General features: G+C 47.4%; 2 protein-coding genes and 1 non-coding gene across 3 annotated transcripts in view; 1 reads left to right on the plus strand and 2 right to left on the minus strand.

Moving 5' to 3' along the window:
* Positions 1-807, plus strand: part of LOC115650671 (zinc finger protein 154-like) — a 17,729-nt gene extending 16,922 nt beyond the window's left edge. Inside the window, exon 3 of the mRNA XM_030560954.1 lies at positions 16-807. Coding sequence (XP_030416814.1) covers positions 16-61 — 46 coding nt within the window. The 3' untranslated portion in view covers positions 62-807. The remainder of the gene's footprint in view (positions 1-15) is intronic.
* LOC115650666 (zinc finger protein 501-like) overlaps positions 1-20,407 on the minus strand; it is a 1,041,190-nt gene that overhangs the window by 76,790 nt on the left and 943,993 nt on the right. The window lies entirely within an intron of this gene.
* On the minus strand, positions 11,488-11,559 carry TRNAC-GCA. Its single transcript has one exon. It is a non-coding gene; the product is annotated as a tRNA-Cys (tRNA).

Below are 20,407 nucleotides of genomic sequence, written 5' to 3' on the forward strand. Positions count from 1 at the left end.
CTCAGCCCATGTTAGGCATCAGAGAATCTGCAAGAGAGATCAACACCATAAAAGCCTCTAGGTCTATTAAGACTTCTTTTTTTTTGTTAATACTTTGGCTGATTCCCACACAGTAACTCTTGAAGCTGTTTGAACTGTTTGCAGCACCGTTATCCCTCAACTTGTCCAGATGAGTGGCCCATTTTGGCCTTTCGTAGGTCACCCTGTTTCAAGGTGGACCCATTCGTCCTTTCTATCAACTCCATTGTCCCATGAGTAATTTGAGTGTGCCCCTCCTACTGGGAACCAGGGAACATCACATTCATACCATTCCTCCTATTGCAAAGTTATTGTTAGAGTCACCAGTGATACAGATTGTATCATTACCAGTTGTTCTCATGTTGCTGTGGGTTGTGCTGAAGAACAGTTATTTTGGAAACTTTTAAAATTATATTTAAATGAAGAGGAGCAGGGGCAGGAAAAAAAGTGTCATTTCAGTCTCTGACACTGGAAGGAGATAGGGAGACTCAGATTCCCTCCTTCCCCATCACTGCAGAACTGTTGCCTTTTCTCTTAGCCATGTTAGAGTTTATCTTCATCACATTCTATCCCTCCACTTCTCAGAGTGCCATGTGAGGAAGAGTTTTCAGCTGTCTGTGCTTGGAGATGATGCTTTGACTTCTTTAATCCTATATCAGAGTCACTGAGTGCAGATGAAAGTGTCAAAGACCTGGAAGGGGAATTCAAATGGATCCCAAACACAGTTTGATCATTTGGAGTTAAAATGCCAGGTTCCATCTATTGGTAAAGCCACTTCTGGCAAAGTGGCTGTTTGTCCCCCATTATGGGGATGCAAAGATACTAATAATTTTATAAATAACATAACTGACTAGTGAGACAGTGCTGAGTGATGCAGGTTTGAATGGATCAAAGCAGTATAGAGAGGGGAGGGATAGCTCAGTCCTTTGAGCATTGGTCTGCTAAACCCAGGGTTGTAAGTTCAGTTTTTGAGAGGGCCATTTAGGGATCTGGGGCCAAAAAATCCAAAAACCTTGGGGATTGATCCTGATTTGAGCAGGGAGTTGGACTCGATGACCTCATGAGGTCCCTTCCAACCCTGATATTCTATGAATGCAAGGGGAGAATTTCTTTTCCTGATTCTGAATAATCAAATGTAACCTGCTCCAGAATTTCACTTGCACACTTTCATTGCCATGTATACTATCTCTCTCTTTTGTGGGTTTCTATCTTTCCTGAGGCTGTTTGGTCATCCAGTTGGATATTAGTTCAGTTTGATAGGATTTAACCTCAGTTTTATTGGAGAATTTAAGACATATGACCATTTGCTAAAGTCGTCATTTCTCACTTCAGCTTTGCTTTTTCCCCATCCCTCCATGATAACATGAAGAAAGTTCAAGTGCAGTTTCTGTCAACAGGAGAGAACTCTCCAATTTACTGGACAGGCTAACAAAGAAACAGCAGTGATTTAAAATTTCCACTCAGAAATGATGAACAGCAGCAGAACCCCAACTAACTGAAGGAAGTGCATATGAGCACAGTGTTGTTCAGTTATTTAAGGGGGGAGAGAATTCCAGGGTAAGTGATTTTTAGCTAGGCAAAATGTCCATGTGTTTGGTTCCCAAAGCATTTGTAACCCAGGCCCTACAGAAGATCTCTCCTAGCTAATCCTATGGTGTGGGAAATGCAGCCCTTCATGACACAGATGTTGAGAAAATAGAAGTGGAGTTTTTGTCGAATTTATCTTTTGTAGGTGCTAAAGATGTGTATAAAATGAAACCAGTGTTGAAAATGTAATATCTTCAGAAAAATGGCCATTTTTTAATAGAATCTCCAGCTCTGGTAACTAACAAAGATTCTGATCCGGGCCTGTATCCACTCCCTTCCCTGGACCTGTGCCACCAAATTAAAGAAAAGCTGGGCATTTTTTAGGAAGCCATTCCTCATTAACACTGCTGAGATTTTGAGTAGTTTTGTAAAGGATTCTGTTTCAGAGAAGTGTAAATTTACCCTATCCAAGACCAAGGATTTGGAAAGAGCTGAGGTTGAAAGAGTCCACAGTTCTTGGTTTCCACCCCAGTAAAGGAAGCAATGGTGACCAATGACCCAAGGAAAATTGTTTGTGCAACTCCACTTCCTAGTTCAGTGTCACTGATTACACTTCCAAAGTATGCCAGGGTTAGATTGAGAACAATCATCCTTTGCTGTTTGGATCCAAAGAGAGAGTGCTTCATAGGACATTCCTTCCCCGTAGATCCCAAACTGGCTACCTGATTAGGTAACAAGGACTTTCAGGCTGTAGAAATGATGGTAACCAATGAGGCAACGAATTTATCAGGCTCCAATTTCAGACTTCTGGGTACACGCATGTTGAGTCCTGATTCTATGGTTTTGTGTCTGATACTATGGCTACACAATAAAGCTGATGTTGGCACAGCTGCACCAGTGTAGCTGCGCTGCTGTAAGACTGCTATTACAGATGCTCTAAGCCAATGGAAGAGACCTGTCATGCTGGACTTTTAGTCCAGCTCCCACAAGTGGCAGCAGCTATGTTGGCAGGAGAAGCTCTCCTGCTGATGTATCGCTATCTACACAGGGGTTAGGTCTGTAAAAGTACATTGCTCACCTGTGTGGATTTTTCAAACCCCTGAGTAATATTGTTACACCAATAAATGTCTTTAGTGTAGACAAGACAGTTTTATCTTGTATTTTACACATTTACATCACTTCTCCTCTCCCTCCTCCTACTTTGAAAGATTAAAAAGTGTGAAAAGAGGTATTTTTTCCTCATGATGCAATATTCTCACATAGGAGACCGTTTCCGCCAACACACATGACAGAAGATCCTGAGATATATAGACTCTCAGAAGTGGTTGGGACAAACCACAACTTGAGCCAAGGTTCAGATGTTGGCAATGGGGATAAAAGAAAACTAACATATATGAAAAGAATTTGATCTTTGAATATATTCTTGTTACCAATTAAAATGAAATTATAGGTGAAGTTATTGGTTAAAGAGTAAGAGACTGTGTGATAATATGAATATTTTGGAAAAAGTAAAAGTTGTCATGTTTTTTTTGTTTTGTTAGTCATATAGGAAATGATGGCTAATCTTGAAAAGTTAATTTGATTTAATTTACCCTCTGTTGCGTAAGGAGTTCTGGTAGAAAAACCTCCCTCCAAAGATTGAAGTGGGAGAATGTGTGAGAGAAAGAGTGTGTAAGAGAATATTGGCCCAGTATAGATTTTAATTTTTTGTGTTTTCATATAGAACTTATTTTGCTTAGTTTCGAAGTCAATTTCTATTAAAAGGAAAGCTACTTGTGGAGATAAATTGTATACGTTTTTACCCACTTAGTGCGTAACGATCACTGGCTTCCCCACTTCTCTAATTTGCAAAGGAAAGGCATGACATCTGTCATAGAATGTGTCCAGCAGGTAGAAAAGCTGCACTCATCAACCATCAATATAAAGCAAAAGGCTGAAGTCCATTGCCTTTCAGGTTAATAAGCCATCTAAAGGCTGGTCTATGCTGAAAATCTGTGTTGGCAGAGCCATATCTCTCAGGGGCGTAAAAAAAATCCTCTCCACTGAGAGAAGTAGTTAATGTGACCTGAGCCCCAGTGTAGACAGTGTTAGGTTGTCAGAAGAATATTTCCAGTGTTTGAAGTTGTCCTAGGTCTCACCTCCACTCTGAACTTTAGGGTATAGATGTGGGGACCTGCATGGACACTTCTAAGCTTAATTACCAGCTTAGATCTGGTATCGCTGCCACCATCCAGAATTCACAGTGTCTGGATCACTCCCTTTCCCCAAAAAACCTTCCCCTCCCTGGGTAGCCTTGAGAGACTCCTTCACCAATTCCCTGGTGAGTCCAGATCCAATCCCTTGGATCTTAACACAAGGAGAATTTAACCATCCCCTCCTTCTTTCCCCCACCAATTCCTGGTGAGTCCAGATCCAATCCCCTTAGATCTTAAAACAAGGAAAAATCAATCAGGTTCTTGAAAAGAAGGCTTTTAATTAAAGAAAAGAAAGATAAAAGAAGGAAAAAAAAAACAAACTCTGGGAGACAGCATATCAGCTAATCTCACAGACAATAACTTGAAAACACAGGATGTTCTCCTGGGCAAAATCTTAATACACACAAGAATACCCAAATTTGATAATTCCCTTAATTTGCACCAAGACAAATTCAAAAGAAAATAAACATAAACCTATTTATTCCTTTCCAAAACTTACTATTCTGGTAAGAGGCTGGTTCCTTGGTCTTTTTCACTCCAGCTGAAACTGAAAATTGACTAAACAAAGGAAACTTCCCTCCTTCCTTTTAAAACATCTTGTTTCCCCATTGGTTCCTCTGGTCAGGTGTCAGCTAGGCTAGGTGAACTTCTTAACCCTTTACAGGTAAAGAGGCACTAATCCTTAGCTGTCTGTTTATGACAGAAGTGTAGACATAGCCTTAGACAGATTGATCCCCTCTGGGAAGTGAGTCATGACATCAATTCCAATTTTGACCCATCTCCCTGTATGTGAGAAAGTTACTAGTATGGAGGGCTGAACCAGCTGTCCGATCGCCTAGTTCCTCAACTGTAGCTACAGCTCTTAGTACCCATCAATCCAAAGACTGAGAGAAATGGAGAGTTCCAACCATTGTCATTTTAGTATCTTATTGTTCCTCTCTTTTTTTTTTTTGTGCTGGCTTTTCTGTTATATCAGGGTGTGACTGTATAGCTCAGAGCATCTGTGACAAAAGCTCATTGGTGCCAATTGGCAAAGAGGTCACTGTTATTCACAAGCAACTCCTGTTTCAGACCTGACAAACTCACCACACCTAATACACTGATTTTATTATATTTATCCAGGAAGCATAGCAGTGAGATCTCTACTGAAAGCTTGTAAATTATTGATACTCCTAATCACTGCAAGAGGTGTGTCCAAGTCATATTTAAGAAGTAATGTAAGTACATGGAAAATTATGCCCATATGGTATTGTTGTGAAAGTGAGTCACCCCAATCATAGGTCTTGGTGGGGACGGCCCATTCCAGTGGGAGGGAATTGGCACCTGTTCCTTGCTAGCCAGTTATGTGATGTATTGCTCCATTGTCAACCTTTGCACCAACCCGGAAAAGTCAATGGAAAACCATCAAAGACAAACTAGCGACACTGAACCCTATGGAAGTGAAAAGGACAATATGAGAGGAAGGAGATTGTCCTTTCTGTGAATATAAAGACAAAAGACTGATTCAGTTCATAACAGGGTGGAGAAAAACACTCTGGATCCATTCACCAAGGAGATTCTTAATGACCAGTGGTGCTTCATGAAAGGCAGGGCCGTGGCTCCTAGGGACTAGCAATCAGTGAAATTGACTGAAGTGTGAGGTGAGAATCTACTTAGATAGGAAAGGTAACTATTAAAAAGTATAGCTTGCATTTTCTGCTTTTGTTTAGTTGGTAACAGCTGGTTTCCATCACTCACATTTGTTTGTTTAAATTTCTGTCCTTTGTTAAATTTTTGCTTGTTCGATAACTGTACTCAAATGCTGTGTGAGGTACAGTAGCAGTGGTCCACAGTAAAATTAGTAACCCAGGATATACCATTGCTTTGGGCAGAGAGGATCTGGGATTTCTCTTGAGTATTTGGTGATCTGGATACCAGAGGGGGACACATCGAAGGAACTCAGGGGTTAGGGTGGTTGCTGTAGCTCAGAGGAGGGTCCTTGAGTGCCTGATGGGCTGGGTGAGTTTGGTCACTAACATCCAGCTGCCAAATGCAAAACTCCCTCTTCCTAGTGGCATGTGGCAACAAGGAGACTCACAGTCCTCACACCCTGAGAAGGGTCACAGTGTGTCTCTATGTTGATTCACCTGTCAAATTCACACAGGGAAAGCTCCCTACAGCATAAAACTCTGCCCTATGAAATCATGGAACATGTGCTCTTCACTCTGTGAAAGCATGTAAAGAATCCAAGTGCTGGAGGGTTGGGTTTGGGTCCAGAGTGACCTAGACAAACTGGAGGATTGGGCCAAAAGAAATCTGATGAGGTTCAACAAGGAGAAGTGTAGAGTCCTGCACTTAGAGGGAAGAATCCCATGCACTGCTACAGCTGGGGACCGACTGGCTAAGCAGCAATTCTTCAGAAAAGGACCTGGGGATTACAGTGGATGAGAAGCTGGATATGAGTCAACAGAACCCTTGTTGCCAAGAAGGCTAACAGCAGATTGGGCTGTATAAGTAGAAGCACTGCCAGCAGATCGAGGGAAGTTTGTTCATTTCAAACCTGCAGCTTATTCATTTCATTTGGTGACCCCTCCTAGTTCTTGTGTTATGAGGAGTAACTAATACTCCCTTCCTTGGTCCTTTAAAAGATATTATGTGACCCCCTCCCGCTTGTCTCTCATTTCCTGGAACCAACATGGATACAACAACACCGCAAACAACAAGGTTCAAAGTCAATGCACATGGGAGAAGCATCTTGTGTTTCATTCCTTATGTCCTAGTCCCATCATGTGGCCATTTCTTTTTCTTCCCTTCTGTTAAAAGCTTTGGTGTTTTGCACAGAAACATTATTTCCCCAGGAGAGATCCAGGAGTGAGGGCTGCATTCCTGTACCAAACAGTCACTAGAAGGGGGCAGACAAAGGCCTTTAGGATGAGGCATCTGTCACTGTCAAAAAATCATCTCCTTCCTGTGGTTCTGCGGGCAGCAGGAGCAGCCGCAGCTCGGTGGCCCCCGGCAGCACTCCTGGGGTGACCGGAGCAGCAGTAGGCACCCTGGGGCTCCCCTCTCTGGGGCAGCAGCTGGAGTGGCAGTGGCTCTCAGGGATTCTCCCCTGGTAGCTGCTGCTCATTATCCATCAAATAAAACACTTCCACCTGCAAGTGGATTTAGCACAGGATCCTCAGAATCAGCAGCTGTTCCACCTCCCTCTGAGCTCTCTGGTCAGGTGTCCTAGCGCTGGAAGCCTCCTGTTTAGATCCTAAAATAACATTTTTGCACTGGGAGGGGCTGAAATTTTGAATGGGACATTGTAGCTCCACCGTTATTTTATTGAATTGCTTCAAAACAGCAGTGTAGAAAGTCTCCTAAGTGCCAGGCTCTCTGCCATGGAAACAGCTGCCCCTGCTCTCCAGGAGTCTGTGCATTCCACCCAGCAAAGTGCAAACCTGCTCCGCACTGAGGGGGGGTCAGACAGTGACGGTAACACAAATACTTCAGACTATTAACCCCAGGTCCCTTCCTTTCTTTAACCCAGAACATGTCAGTCAATTGTTAGCCATGGTATTATCTTCATCTTAAAATACCTCTCAGGACATTGAACAGAGGAAGTGAACCCCCCCCCAATGGCTCCCTGTGGAGGTGCTGTACTGTACCTGCCCCTGGAGACTGACTGGTTTTATATTCTTAGAGCTTTTTCTTTTCAAACCCCTTATCCCAATCTATGGGCCACCGCCGCATTTCAGAGTTTAGATTTTACTCTCATCACCCTCGTATGGCACTTTCCATGTGAATTAGACTATGTAAGTCGGGCGAGCTCCATGGCTAATGAAAACCAATGCTCTGGGTGAGGTCTGAACTTACACCTACAGCTGTATTTCCCCCTGCACAAGCCAGCATAGGTCCTTCAGAGACAAACAGGATGGAAGCAGTTACCTGTGTCTGTGGTTCACCACTTTGGCTGCCTAGTAAAAGGCTGATGGTTCAAACCCAGTAGAAGATGGTGGGTTTTTGGTTTTTTAGCAATGACAATTCAGTACGTTTTAACAGGCAGAAAATCTCCTCTATTTTGGTCTAGGCCCATTTGACTCCTTCTGCCCATCTTCTTCCTTCCCCTTCAGTGTCTTTCCTTCCCCACTGGGGACATGCAGAGATGAACCCCAGTCAGTCTGTGTCACAGAGAGTCTGCATCTTCTAAGGAACATGGGTGAAGGATTCCAGCTGAGAACTGAATTAGTGCCACTCACCTGGGTTACAAACATTTGTTTCTTTCGAGCAGATAGTGGGAAATTGGACATTAATTCAGAGCCAGGAGGCAAGGCAGAGGCTTCATGACCTTGATCTCCAGGAAGTGTAAGAGGATCCCCAGGAAGGAAGGAAGCTTCCTTTAGTCTCAAGCTGGGCTCTCCTGGAAGTTGGAAAAGACCTTCAGTCACTGAGGACCTCATGGGATCATGCTGATCCAAAGGCTCCAGCGTTCTGGGTGCAGGGAGGGTGTCACTGCACAGTCTGAAATGGAAGGGAGGACCCTGGAAGGGAAGGGAGGAACAGAAAATGGAGAAGAATGAAACAGAGCAAATGCCTCTTCTCTCTCCACTCCCTGACCCAGCAAGAAATGTTATCAATGGGGAAATTCCCCACCATGAACAGCAGAGAACACAGAGACATTTGCCTCAAACTGAGCAGTAGGGTGACCAGATAGCAAGTGTGAAAAATCAGGAGTGGGTTGGGGAGTAATTGGTGCCTATATAAGACAAAGCGCCAAATATCAGGACTGTCCCTACAAAATCAGGACATCTATTCACCCTTCTGTTGCCTCCTGTCCCAGTGAGAGCAAAGAGCTGCCAATGCTGGAGCTGTCGGCTGCTGTGCTTTCCTTCCCAGATGCTGGAATAATTTGCAGCACGGAGACCAGGCTCGGTGCTGATCGGGTGGAAGATCTGCATGCCCCAGTGGGTGAGGGAGTTCCCAGGGGAAGAGTCCGAGTGGGGACAGGGCCTGGGGGCAGAGCACAGGCAGGGCCATGGGCTGAATGCTGGTGGCTCCCCCACGGCTCGGAAGGTTCTGTCAGTGGCACTCTAAAGGCAGCATCCCAGTCCCCTCCAAAGGGAGGTGCATCACATCCAGCATTTCTTGCCCCCTCAGCCTCTCCGAGCCTTTTATACCCACCGCCCACATGCAGTGTCACTGGTAAATACAGTCAGAGGAGATGCTGGGGGCCTGGGGTGTGAAATCACTGGATGAAACTGGCTGCCTGAGCCCAGTCCTCAGGGAGTAAATCCTCAGAAATCTCTCCCCTGAGTTTGTAATCATAGAATCAGAATATCAGGGTTGGAAGGGACCTCTGGAGGTCATCTAGGCTCCAGCAAACAAGACCCTCTGTGTGTGAAGGGAGGGTCTGTGAGGGGGAGGGTTATGGAGTGTCTCTGGGAGGGGATGGGCTGAAAGGAGGAGCGGCCATGGAGGTGTCAGTTTGTGGGGTAGGGGCTGTGAGGGGGAGAGTCCATGGGGGTTTCAGTGTGAGGGGGAGGGACAGTGAGGGGGATTGTCCATCGGGGTGTCAGTGTGAAGGATGGGCTGTGAGGGGAGGCTATAGTGTTTCTCTGTGTGGGGATGGGCTGTAAAAGGGAGGGCCATGGGGGTGTTAGTGTGAGGGGGAGGGGCTGTGAGAGGGTGAGTCCATGGGGGTGTCAGGGGGAGGGGCTGTGAGGGGGTGAGTCCATGGGGGTGTTGGGGGAGGGGTTATGAAGATATTGTCACCTGCAGGCACACAGGAGTTGAACTGCCCCCTCCCCCCAGGTCTTTGGGGGGACCCTAGAGCCCAGCATGGAGCTGCTGTCCCTGCAGGGTCCCTGGGCATCACAAAGGGGGGATGTGAGGTTACTGCCCCATCAGTCCTGGGGTGGGGGACTGGCGCTCCCGGAAAAGCCCTGAGGGGACTCAGCCCTGTGGGGAATTCAGTGTCTGGAAAAGCACGTCTAGGAATGGGGATTCCCAGCTGCCTTACAGCGGCATGGAGGAGAAGAGAGAGTTATTGCTTTAGAACAGTCTGGGTGTGCTGGGTGTGAAGGAGGGTTCCCAGCTCTCAGTCTTCAGAACGGCCAATCCCAAACATTCAAAAACCCTGAGCCAGGCTCACCAAAAATCATGAGATTGGCTTTAAAATCATAAGATTATATAAAACTAATAAATTAAGGTATCTTTTTATTTGCCTTCTGCTTGATGAGCCTTTAGCGTGCATTGGGGTCACATTTTGAATTTTTCTCCACAGCCACAAGGACTAGAAAGGTTCTGTTTCCTTAAGAGCAAAGGCTGAAATCATCACATCTTCACTTGACGCCAGGAAGCTCAGACTTTAAGGAAAACAATAACTCTCATGATACTCAAGGCAAAATCTTTGGAGTTGGCAGCACTGAGTCAGATTGAGTCTTTATTCTCTGAGATTCCCTGGAGCAGGGGTTCCCAACCTTTTTCTTTCTGTGCCCCCCCGCCACGATATAAAACCTCCACAGCCCACCTGTGCCACAACAACTGCTTTTCTGCATGTCCAGTAAAAAGCCAGGGCTGTTATTAGGAGGTAGCTAGCAGAGCCCCCATGAAGTTAAGTTGCTTTGGCTTCAGTCCCAGGCAGGAAGGCTCAGATTTCTGCCCTGAGCCCCAGTGAGTCTAACACTGACACTGCTTTCTAGTTTATTTTGGTGGACCCCCCTTGAAACCTGCTGGCTGCCTCCCAGGGGGCTCCGGCCCCCTGGTTCAGAACCACAGCCTTGGAGCTCTGATTAGAAGGAGGGAGCAAAGCCGCTGCCTTTCCTGATGGCTGAACTCAGGCTCTTAGAGTGGGATATTCCTGCCCTGTCAGCTGCACCAGGAGAGCTCCCTGAGGAGCTGCCAGGCCTCAGGGATGGTCTGAGCCTGCAGGGCCCCTAAGGGGCAATGAAGCAGCTGAGTGAGGCTGGGCACCTTGATTCCCAGAGAACTGCCCTGGCTCCCTACTCAGCAGCAAAGAATAATTTCTCCCCTGTTCCCCCAATAAATCAGCCTGGAGCTAAGTGCAGAGCTGAGGGTTTCTCCTTTCACTCCTGCTGGGGAGGGCTGGGGTCCCAGGGACATTTCTAGCAGAGCATTTGGAACTGAACTGGGGGAACCAGCTCACGTTCAGACCACATCTTTATTTACAATACGATATAATCCTTCAATTTACAGAGATTCTGCTGCTGATCATGAACTAGAAGCACATGACCTCTAAACAGCTGCCATTCGAATGTATCTAAAAGTTACATGGAACAACGATCTGTGTTAAAGGAAGATTGCCATTTATTAGAACCCCAATTGATACCATGTGCACAAACAGGGGATTGAATGTGTAACAGGGAGTTTGGTAAATCTTGGTTATTTTATTTTTGTAACAGGCTCCTGCCCACCTCTAGTAGAGTTTTCAATCCCAATGGCAACTTACTTACCAAATGTATAACAGATTAGTCCATTCCTCCCGAGTGGATGTGGTTCTTGTTCTTCTGCACATTGTAGCCCATGGAGGCCAAGGACCTGCAAATGTGTTTTCATGTGCCTTTGTTTAATTGATGAAAACAAACCTAGACACTTAGAGGATTGGAACTGATTTTAGCTGGGGGACATGTTTGCTAGGTTTTTATGCATTTGCACAGGAAAATGTTGAGTGTTTTCATTCATTTCAGGCATCCTTATTCAGTGGAGCTCCTGAACATAATGGAAAGGGATATACAGTAATTTTTGTTAAAGGAAGAGGTTTGTAAGGAGGCACTTGGATTTGAACCAAGGACCACTTGAGCTGCAGTCAAACACTCTACCGCTGAACTATACCCCCATGACATTTCCATAGGCAAGTCAGTGATCTTAAGGATTTTGAAGGACAGGCTCTGCCTCAGAGAGCTCCTTTTCTATTGCCAGACCAGAGGGGTTTTAAAAATGGGGTTTGATTAAACTTTATATATACATGTAGACAGCACAGCTTGCACACCCACCAACATAGCTTCCCCCCAGTGGCATAGCTACCAACTCTTGGGGAGATGGATTAACTACACGGACAGGACAGCTCTCTCCCCTCCGCTTAGAGCATCTTCATTATTTATGAATAGGTGGGAAATAACCTCCTAAATGGAAGGTAACCAATTTATCAAATATTGCTGTGTCTGCATTTAATATGGGTAACTGGTCATACTGGGCTGGATTAGTAGGAGCCTTGCAAGCAGATCGGGGGAAGTGATTATCCCCCTCTATTTGGCACTGGTGAGGCCACATCTGGAGCATTGCATCCACTTTTCGTGCCCCCCCCCCCCCGAAACAAACTGGAGAGGGCAATAAAAATGATTACGCGGCAGGGGACTTATGAGAAGAGGCTGAGGGCAGGGCAGCCCAGAGGAGCAGGTGTGGCAATTTGCCCAAGGCCCTACAGGGGCCCCCATGAGACTATAGTATTCTATAGTATTGCAACTTTTTTTTATGGAAGGGGCCCCCAAAATTGTTTTGCCCCAGGTCCCCTGAATCCTCTGAGCAGCCCTGGCCAGACCGTGGTGCTGTTCCCCTACTCCACTCCCTTCCCTCGTTCTCCTCCCTCTGAGGCCCCACCTGTGCTCCGCCCTCACTCCCATTTGGCCACATCCTACCCCTGCTCTTCCTTTTTGGCTGAGGCCTGCTGGTCCACATTTCTCTCACTCCTCTCCTCCCACAAGGACCTCCTCGCATCTCTCCATCCCCTACCCCAAGGTCTGCCTGCTGCCCACACCTCTCTGACCCCTCCCCTGAGACCTACCCTGCCCACACCTCTCTGCCCCCTCCCCTAAGACTAGCCCTACCCACCATTTGCACCTCTCTGCCCCTCCCCTGACCTGCCCAAAGCCCTCACCTTTCTGCCCCCTCCCTTGAGACCCACCCTGCCCATAGCTCACACCTCTCTGCCCCTCCCCTGAGACCTGCCCTGCCCACCGCTTGTACCTCTCTGCCCCCCCAACCTGACTTGCCCACTGCCCACACCTCTCTGCCCCCTCCCCTGAGACCTGCCCTGCCCAGCACTCACACCTCTGTCCCTCCCCTGAGACCTGCCCTGCCCTGCCCACCCCCTCACCTCTGTGACCTCTCCCCTGAGAACCACCCTGCTCACCACCCATGCCTCTCTGCACCCTCCCCTGCTCTGCCCACCTCTCAAACCTCTCTGCCCCTCCCCTGAGACCCACCCTGTCCACCTCTTTCTTTGGTCATCTGTTATTCCTTGAAACATCAAGGATGGAATAAAAAGCTGAGTTTACTCCAGAGTGAGGAAAGAAAGGAGCCACCAACCCCTTGGCAAAGCTCAGTGCCCCAGAGAAAACTGAGTATATCACTGATATACTGGGGATATGATGGGAAAGGGACTGTCTGAGTGATCAAGGCAGGAAATGGACAACAATCTACAGCAATGTCATTAGCCACAAACACACTCTCCTCATGCTCCAGCCAGAAGGGAAAGGAGCAGGAATTCTTGCAGTTCAGCCATGGACACACTTACACAACGGCACAGCAGTGTGTGTGTTGTGGAAGCTGGTCTGAGGAAACAACTGGAACTGATCACTCAGTGAGAACAGAACTAGAGTGTAGTGAGAACCACATATCAAGCAAGTAGTTGTATCCGAGTGATTAAGGTGATGGACTAGAAATCCCTTGGGGTCTCCCTGTGCAGGTTTGAATCCTGCTAACTATGGAGGAAGTTGTGGTTCTTTAGTTTCAACAGAGCTGGATCTTGTCTCCAGGTGTGGCTCCAAGCATGTGCCTGGGCGGCAAGCTGGGGGGGGGTGCTCTGCAGGTTGCTGCTAGAGGGGGCAGGCAGGGTGGCTGCCTTCTGTGGCTTGCCTGCGGAAGGTCCACTGGTCCTATGGCTTCAGTGGACCTCCCGCAGATGTGCCTGCGGGAGGTCCACTGAAGCTGCAGGACCAGCGGACCTTCTGTGCTTGGGGCGGCAAAATGTCTAGAGCCGACCCTGCTTGTCTCACTCTCAAGCTAAGTGTACACTAAAGGGTAATGTGGCTTTAGTTAAAGTGTTTTAATTGAACAGCTGTTGCATGTCCACCCTGTGTCACCAGAGCACATCCATGCTAGAATCTCTTGGATTGCCACAGAGAGCAGTGCACTGTGGGTAGCTATCCCACTGTGCCTCTACCTGCAGGGTGCTTTGGGAAGGGTTTGCAATGCCTCACGGGCTTGTTCAGCATCACATGATGCAGGTTTCTCTATCCCATTGTTCTATGAGCATCCTACTAGATTGCCAGCTGCTTTTCAACTGCAATGTGCGTGGTGGGGTAGAGAGCGTGTGTGTGTGTGTTGCAGAAGAGTGAGTATGTCGGCACACTGTCTCTAAGTTCAGATAGCAGCTGGAAGCAACCAGTCCTGCAGCAGGGGGCAGGGGACAGCCTCAACATCAGCCCTTCTTTTCTCACTGGCTCAGCTCAGCACAGCACTCTCTGTCACATATACGCACACACTGCTGCCTGCTTAGTTCTGTGTCAGGGGTGCTGGAACAGGGGGTTTAGAGAGCCATGGCCCCACCACTCTTTACTGGCTGTTAGGACAAATGATGGAGGTGGGGAAAAGGGTGCAGTCTTGGGGAAGAGGTGTTCTGTGGGTGTGGCCTCGGGGGGAGAGGTGGTGTGAGTGTGGGTCCTTAGGGAAGGGGTGTCATGGGGGTGCCACAGTTCAGACAACGATGCCCCCCCCACTGTAAGGAAGCTTCTGCCATCCCTGCTCTGTGTTCGCAGAGCGGGAGAGAGCAGCATTCCACGGTAGTGATTTGCTCCCCGGGGCTCCAGCAGTGGGGCTCAAGAGGCGATTTAAAGGGTTCGGGGCTCTTGCCGCTGCAGGGAGCCCTGGGCCCTTTAAATCACCAGCCTGGGGAAGCCGGGCCGGGCTGGCACAGCGTACCGGCTCTTGCCAGTACCCCATACCGGAACATACCAGCTTACTTTCACCTCCGGAAGGTCCTCACGTGGATCAATAACTGGTTAAAAGACAGGAAACAAAGGTAGGAATATATGGTCAGTTTTCAGAATGGAAACAGGTAACCAGTCGTGTCTGTACTGAGACCAGTACTAGTCAACATATTTATAAATGATCTGCTAAACAGTGAGTTGACAAAATTTGCAGATGATCCAAAACTACTGAGGATAGTTAAGTCCAAAGCAGACTGTGAGGAGTTCAAAAGAGATTTCAGAAAACTGGGTGAAAGGGCAACAAAATGGCAGATGCAATTCCATGTTGATCAATGCAAAGTTATGCACATTGGAAAACATAATCCCAACTATGCATAGAAAACGATGGATGTAAAATAGCTGTTGCAACTCAAGTGGGAGATCTTGGAGTCACTGTGGATAGTTCTCTGCAAACATCCACTCAATGTGCAGCGGCAGTCAAAAAAGCAAACAGAATCACTGCAGATGTTGACCACGAAAGAGACGAAGATGCCAAAATAGAGTTCTCCGCTGCCTGCAGCCATCAAGCTACCCAGGAGTTCTGTGTACAGAGAGGTCCCTGCTGGTGGAAAATGGCTTTGGCAGAGACTCTTCTGACACCAGCCGTGGTCATATAGCGTTTAGCACTCTGTATTGTGGCTTCAACATCCACAGATGCAAGTTCAGTTAGGGGATGTTTTTCTTGTCTCCACATTTGTCTTGTGGCGCCTTTCAACACTTGTCACCAAAAAGACCTGTTTCTTTTGCAAGCAATGTACAGCTAGGCAAAGGCAGTCTTCTCCATTTCCTCAAAAGATCACCAAACTGCGGGGAGAGGAGATGCATTCAGCCAGGCACCACTGGGTACTGGATGCTGAATCTCCTCTTTATTCAGCAGGTGTCTGTGAAGGACATAAATCTACAATGTGTAGAGGTCAAGAATAGGAGTTTATTACACACAGCACTGGCGGAGTGTCACCTTGCTTATTAGGCTCTGAGACGCTGCCAATCAATTGATTACAATAGAATATATAGGTTTTCCATGGGCGGAGGAAAGTGACGGGGTAGGCAGTTCCACACCCCGGAATAGGTTTTGCACCAAGACAAGATAGCACAGTAGCCAACGGTTAACAGGTTACATAATGTCTCCACCCATGGTCTCAAGTTAGCAAGTTAACATTTAATTAATACTTTGGAAAAATGTTAGTAGTATAAAATATCTATGTTGAATTCTGATTTGAGGTCCATAGGAATGGAGCAACTCTTTTGATTGTCCAACAGGTACATTCCTAGGGGTTAAAGCAAAGAAACAGTGAAAGCATATGGCAATAAAGATTGTTTTCTGCGTGTCTAAAGGCAAGGCATTGGTCTCTTGGAAGGGAGGTGGAAGGATGCCATATCTTATACTGACGTGCCAACTTCTCAAGCTCAAAGCTGGATCTGTGAGAAGAACGTCTCCCTACAGAAGAGACTAACAGAATAGGAAAAGGGATTCTTTGTTCAATCTGCAACTCTGACTAAGACACAATTATTTAGTTCATAGCTCCAACACAGGACAATTTGCTGATCAGGCCTATCTTAGCATGCAAGGCTTTCTGTTTACCCAGCTTTCTCTTAGCTGATCATGATTTGCTAGGCCTCTGGTCCCTTGACCATACTCTGGACTTTGCGTCTGGAAAAGAGCTGGCACTATCCATAGACCAGGTTGTTCTATAAAATGCACATGGATTTTAACACTTCACATCCAGTAACGGCAAAGTTCTTGGTTCGGGCTTGTAGCAGTGATGGAATAAACTGCAGGTTCAAATCAAGTCTCTGGAGTCCATCCACAGCTGGGATGGGTCATTCAGTCCTTTATAGAGAGCTTCAGTTTGTAGCAAAGTCCCTCCAGAGGTATGAAGCAGGATTGAAGACAAGATGGAGATGAGGCATCAGCCTTTTCTAGTCTCTTGCCATGTGGTCTTTGCTTTCTTTGTCCCAAGGACACTCTATCCAGCACATGGCATAAAAAAACCTTAAAGTTCTGTCCAGAGGCAGGTCCCTGCGTACCTTGCTGAGTCACAAGGCGTATCTGCCTTCTCTCAGTGGGTCAGTTGTATAACTCATGGTCCTTAATGAACCATCAAGCCGGCTAGGCAGAACTGACACCAACTTGTCTGGCTGGAGTGTTCCCAGGAAGCATAGCATAAGTTTGAAATATGGGCAGCATAGAGCCAATATTCATAACGTCAACTACAAAAATGATACACATGTAGAAACAGCATAATTATAATCAGCCAATCATAACCTCTCCATAGACCCCTTACACAACAACCTTTCTACAATATTGACTGCAAATATATGAGTGGTTGCAACAGTGATCTATAGTTACAGATTATGTCAATAACATCACAGGAGGTGACACGGCATCAGTGAGACTGATATTGGAATACTGCCTCCAGTTTTGGTGTCCTCTTTTGAAAAAGATGTTGTGAAATTGGAGCTGGTGCAGCAAAGAGCCACCAAATGTTCTGAGGGCTAGAGAAAAATGTCTTCTAGTGAGCTATTGAAAGAGCTCAACCTGTTTCGCTTATCAAAAGAAGATTGGAAGGTGACTTCATTGAAGTGTTGAAGTGCCTTAATGGAGAGAAAAGATTGGCTATTAAAGGAGTGTTCCCAGGAAGCATAGCATAAGTTTGAAATATGGGCAGCATAGAGCCAATATTCATAACGTCAACTACAAAAATGATACACATGTAGAAACAGCATAATTATAATCAGCCAATCATAACCTCTCCATAGACTCTGGATAGTGCCAGCTCTTTTCCAGACGCAAAGTCCAGAGTATGGTCAAGGGACCAGAGGCCTAGCAAATCATGACATATGGTGACAGTTGAATTCTAGGCATGGAAAACACAAGCTTAAGGAGGCAGAATTTTATTCCGCACTTGGGATTTTGTCCCCTAGAATCACTGGGGACATTAGGGTTTGTCCTTTTGGTTTCACCTTTTCCTCCATCGCTCCCTCCCTCCTTTTTCTTTGTCTCTTGCTTCTTTTGTCCTTTCTCCTGTTCCCCTACCAACACCAGGAGGTGTGTGTGTGTGTGTTGCGGGAGAGTGCTCTGCAGCTCCCTCTGTGGGAAGTCCACCCAAAAATATGGGGCTGAAATAGTGCTTGGGCAGTGATCCCCACTGGTGACCTGGGCCATCCTTTGGGCTCTCTGGTGAGAACCCTCATCCTCCAGTCCTCAGTCTCTACCCTGATTGGCCGAACAGGGGGTTATTGACAGGGAGGAGACTCAGGTCCTTGTTGTTCTCTTTTAAGCCCAATTAAATAAGTCATAACCAGTCACATGTTTGATGAATTTTGCTGCTTCTCTGCATTAATTGTCTCTGAGCAGTTCATGATTCTCTCTAACCTTGCAATTCTCCTCAAATACTTGCTGAATAATTACTGTGCACTGTTGTTGGTCTGGAGCTCATGTGAGAGCACTTTATTCAGGTCATTCAATGTATGAAATTCAAGATCTGATGGTCAGTTTGAAAATCAGGGCTCTTGGGTCCTATTCCCTACTCTGCCACTGACTGGCTGTGTGACCGAAGACAAGTCAATTCTCCTTTCTCAGCCTTAGCTTCTCCCTTTTTCAAGTAGGGGTAATAATGAGCCGCTCCTATCTACCTTAGCACACACACTGTCTCTCCCCACACACAAACAGTCTCCACACTGCAGTTGAAAAGCAGCTGGCAATCTAGTAGGATGCCCATGGAACAGAGAAACCTGCATCACTGAAAGTACAGCTGTGAAGACACCACGCACCAGCCTTCCCTAGCTGGCAAGAATCAAACCTCCACAGAAAGTTCCCTATGGTGTCATAGCCCAGTTCCCTAAGCCCTCAGACACAACCACTTAACACAGGGGCCTTTCTACACTATGATTCTGTTCTCACTGAAGGGTCATATCCAATTGTTTGCTCAGACCAGCTTCCCCAGCATACGCACTGTTGTGCACTCTGTAAGTGTGGCCATGGCTGAACAGCAAGAATTCCTGCCCATTTCCCTACTGGCTGGAGCATGGTTAGAAAGTGTTTGTGGTTAATGATGTTGCTGTAGCTTGTTCATTCCCTGCCTTGGGAATTCATACAGTCCCTTTCCCAACATATTTCCAGCACATCAGTCCGTGGCTGAGGTCTCCTGGGCAGTGGAAAACAACCTTTGTTTGGTGCTGCCAAGAGGATCATGCAGAGCTGAGACGTCCCTGGGCTTGGATCAAAGGGGGAGTTGGATGGAATTTATCACACAACCCTCCCTGCTCCCCAGATCCCCATGGGGAGAATCTAGAGAAGGGGGAGTCATTCCTCACCTGCGCTCCCAGAAGAGCTGCTAGGACTCCTTCCTGCCAGCTATTCATCCCTGGATTCACCCTCAGCTCCTGAGATCTTTCTGCTCCAAAGGTTCCAGAGTCCTGGGTTGGGGAGGGCGTCACTGCACAGTCTGAAATACAAGGGAGGTTTCTGGAACTGAAGGAAGGAGCAAAAAATGGAGAGGAAAGAAACAGAGAGAAAATGTCTCATCTCTCTCCCCTCCCACTCCCACCAAGAAATGTTATCAAGGACCAGCGTTAGGGGAAATGGTGCCCGGGGCAAAACTTGTACTTTGGCACTTCCCCATTGCCCCTGGACGATCCCCCTCCCCCTTTACTGCTAGCTCCTGCACTCCCAACCCTTGCGCCTTCTTCACCCCTAACTCCTGCCCCCTCCTGTGCCCTAACCCCAACACTGTGTCTCCTTTGCCCTTAACTCCTGCACTCCCCTCCTGTGCCTCCAGCCATTGCCCCTCTCCTGCACCCCCTTCACCCCTAACCCCTGCACCCCCTCCTGCACCCATGTGGGGACACTAACCTGTGTGCATGGAGCAGCTGGCTTTGCTGCTCACTCCTCCATGGAATGCTGCTCCTCCGGGCACCCCAAAGGGCTGGAGGAGGTGGGGGGGAAAGCAACATCATCTGAGCTCCCTGCATCCAGATCACTTTCCTCAGCTGGGTGGCATAAGGGGAGGGCAGAGAGCAGCAACTTCTGATGCTCCCCTCACAGCACAGCCCAGGTGGGGACAGTGACCAGGATGCATGGAGCACAGTGTTGCTCCTTGCTCCCCCCAACCCTCTGTGGGGCCACGGAGGAGCACTGGGGCAGGGGAGAGCAGTGAGCACCTTTGCACTGCCACACGGTGCCCTTTGACCCCCTGGAGCCCTAGGTGGCTGCCAGGGGGCCCCACCCCTAAGGCCGGCCAGGCTCTCCAGCACAAACAGCAGAGAACACAGGGAGACTGGCCACACACTGAGCAGTGGTAGCCTGGGCGGCTCGTAATGGAGGCTCAGGGGGGCTCAGCCTCCCCAAACCTTGCGTCGCCAAGGGGGTAGTGTGGCCCATGACTAGGGGCCCCAGCCAAATTGGGCCCCCCTGGAAAAGTCTCCCCCATGTCAGCCCCAGGGTTGGAGGAGGTCTTACTTCCTGCTAGGGGGCTCCTCCTGTCCTTTCCCTGACAGTTCTGATGAGGTAGCTGAATGGTGCTCTGCATGAATGGGTTCAAATCCTCTTCTCATTGGATGCTTTTTGTCTTCATGCCTCCTTTATAGACAACCATCTCCCCCTTTGGTACAATGACAGATCAAACAATGTTGCTTTCTACAAAAAACAAAAAACAAAACAAAAAACAACTTCTTAGAAACTCAGACACCCTTGCTGCTTTAAAAAAAAAAGTCTAA

Source organism: Gopherus evgoodei, chromosome 4 (genome assembly GCF_007399415.2).
Source record: "Gopherus evgoodei ecotype Sinaloan lineage chromosome 4, rGopEvg1_v1.p, whole genome shotgun sequence".
NCBI lineage: Eukaryota > Metazoa > Chordata > Testudines > Testudinidae > Gopherus > Gopherus evgoodei.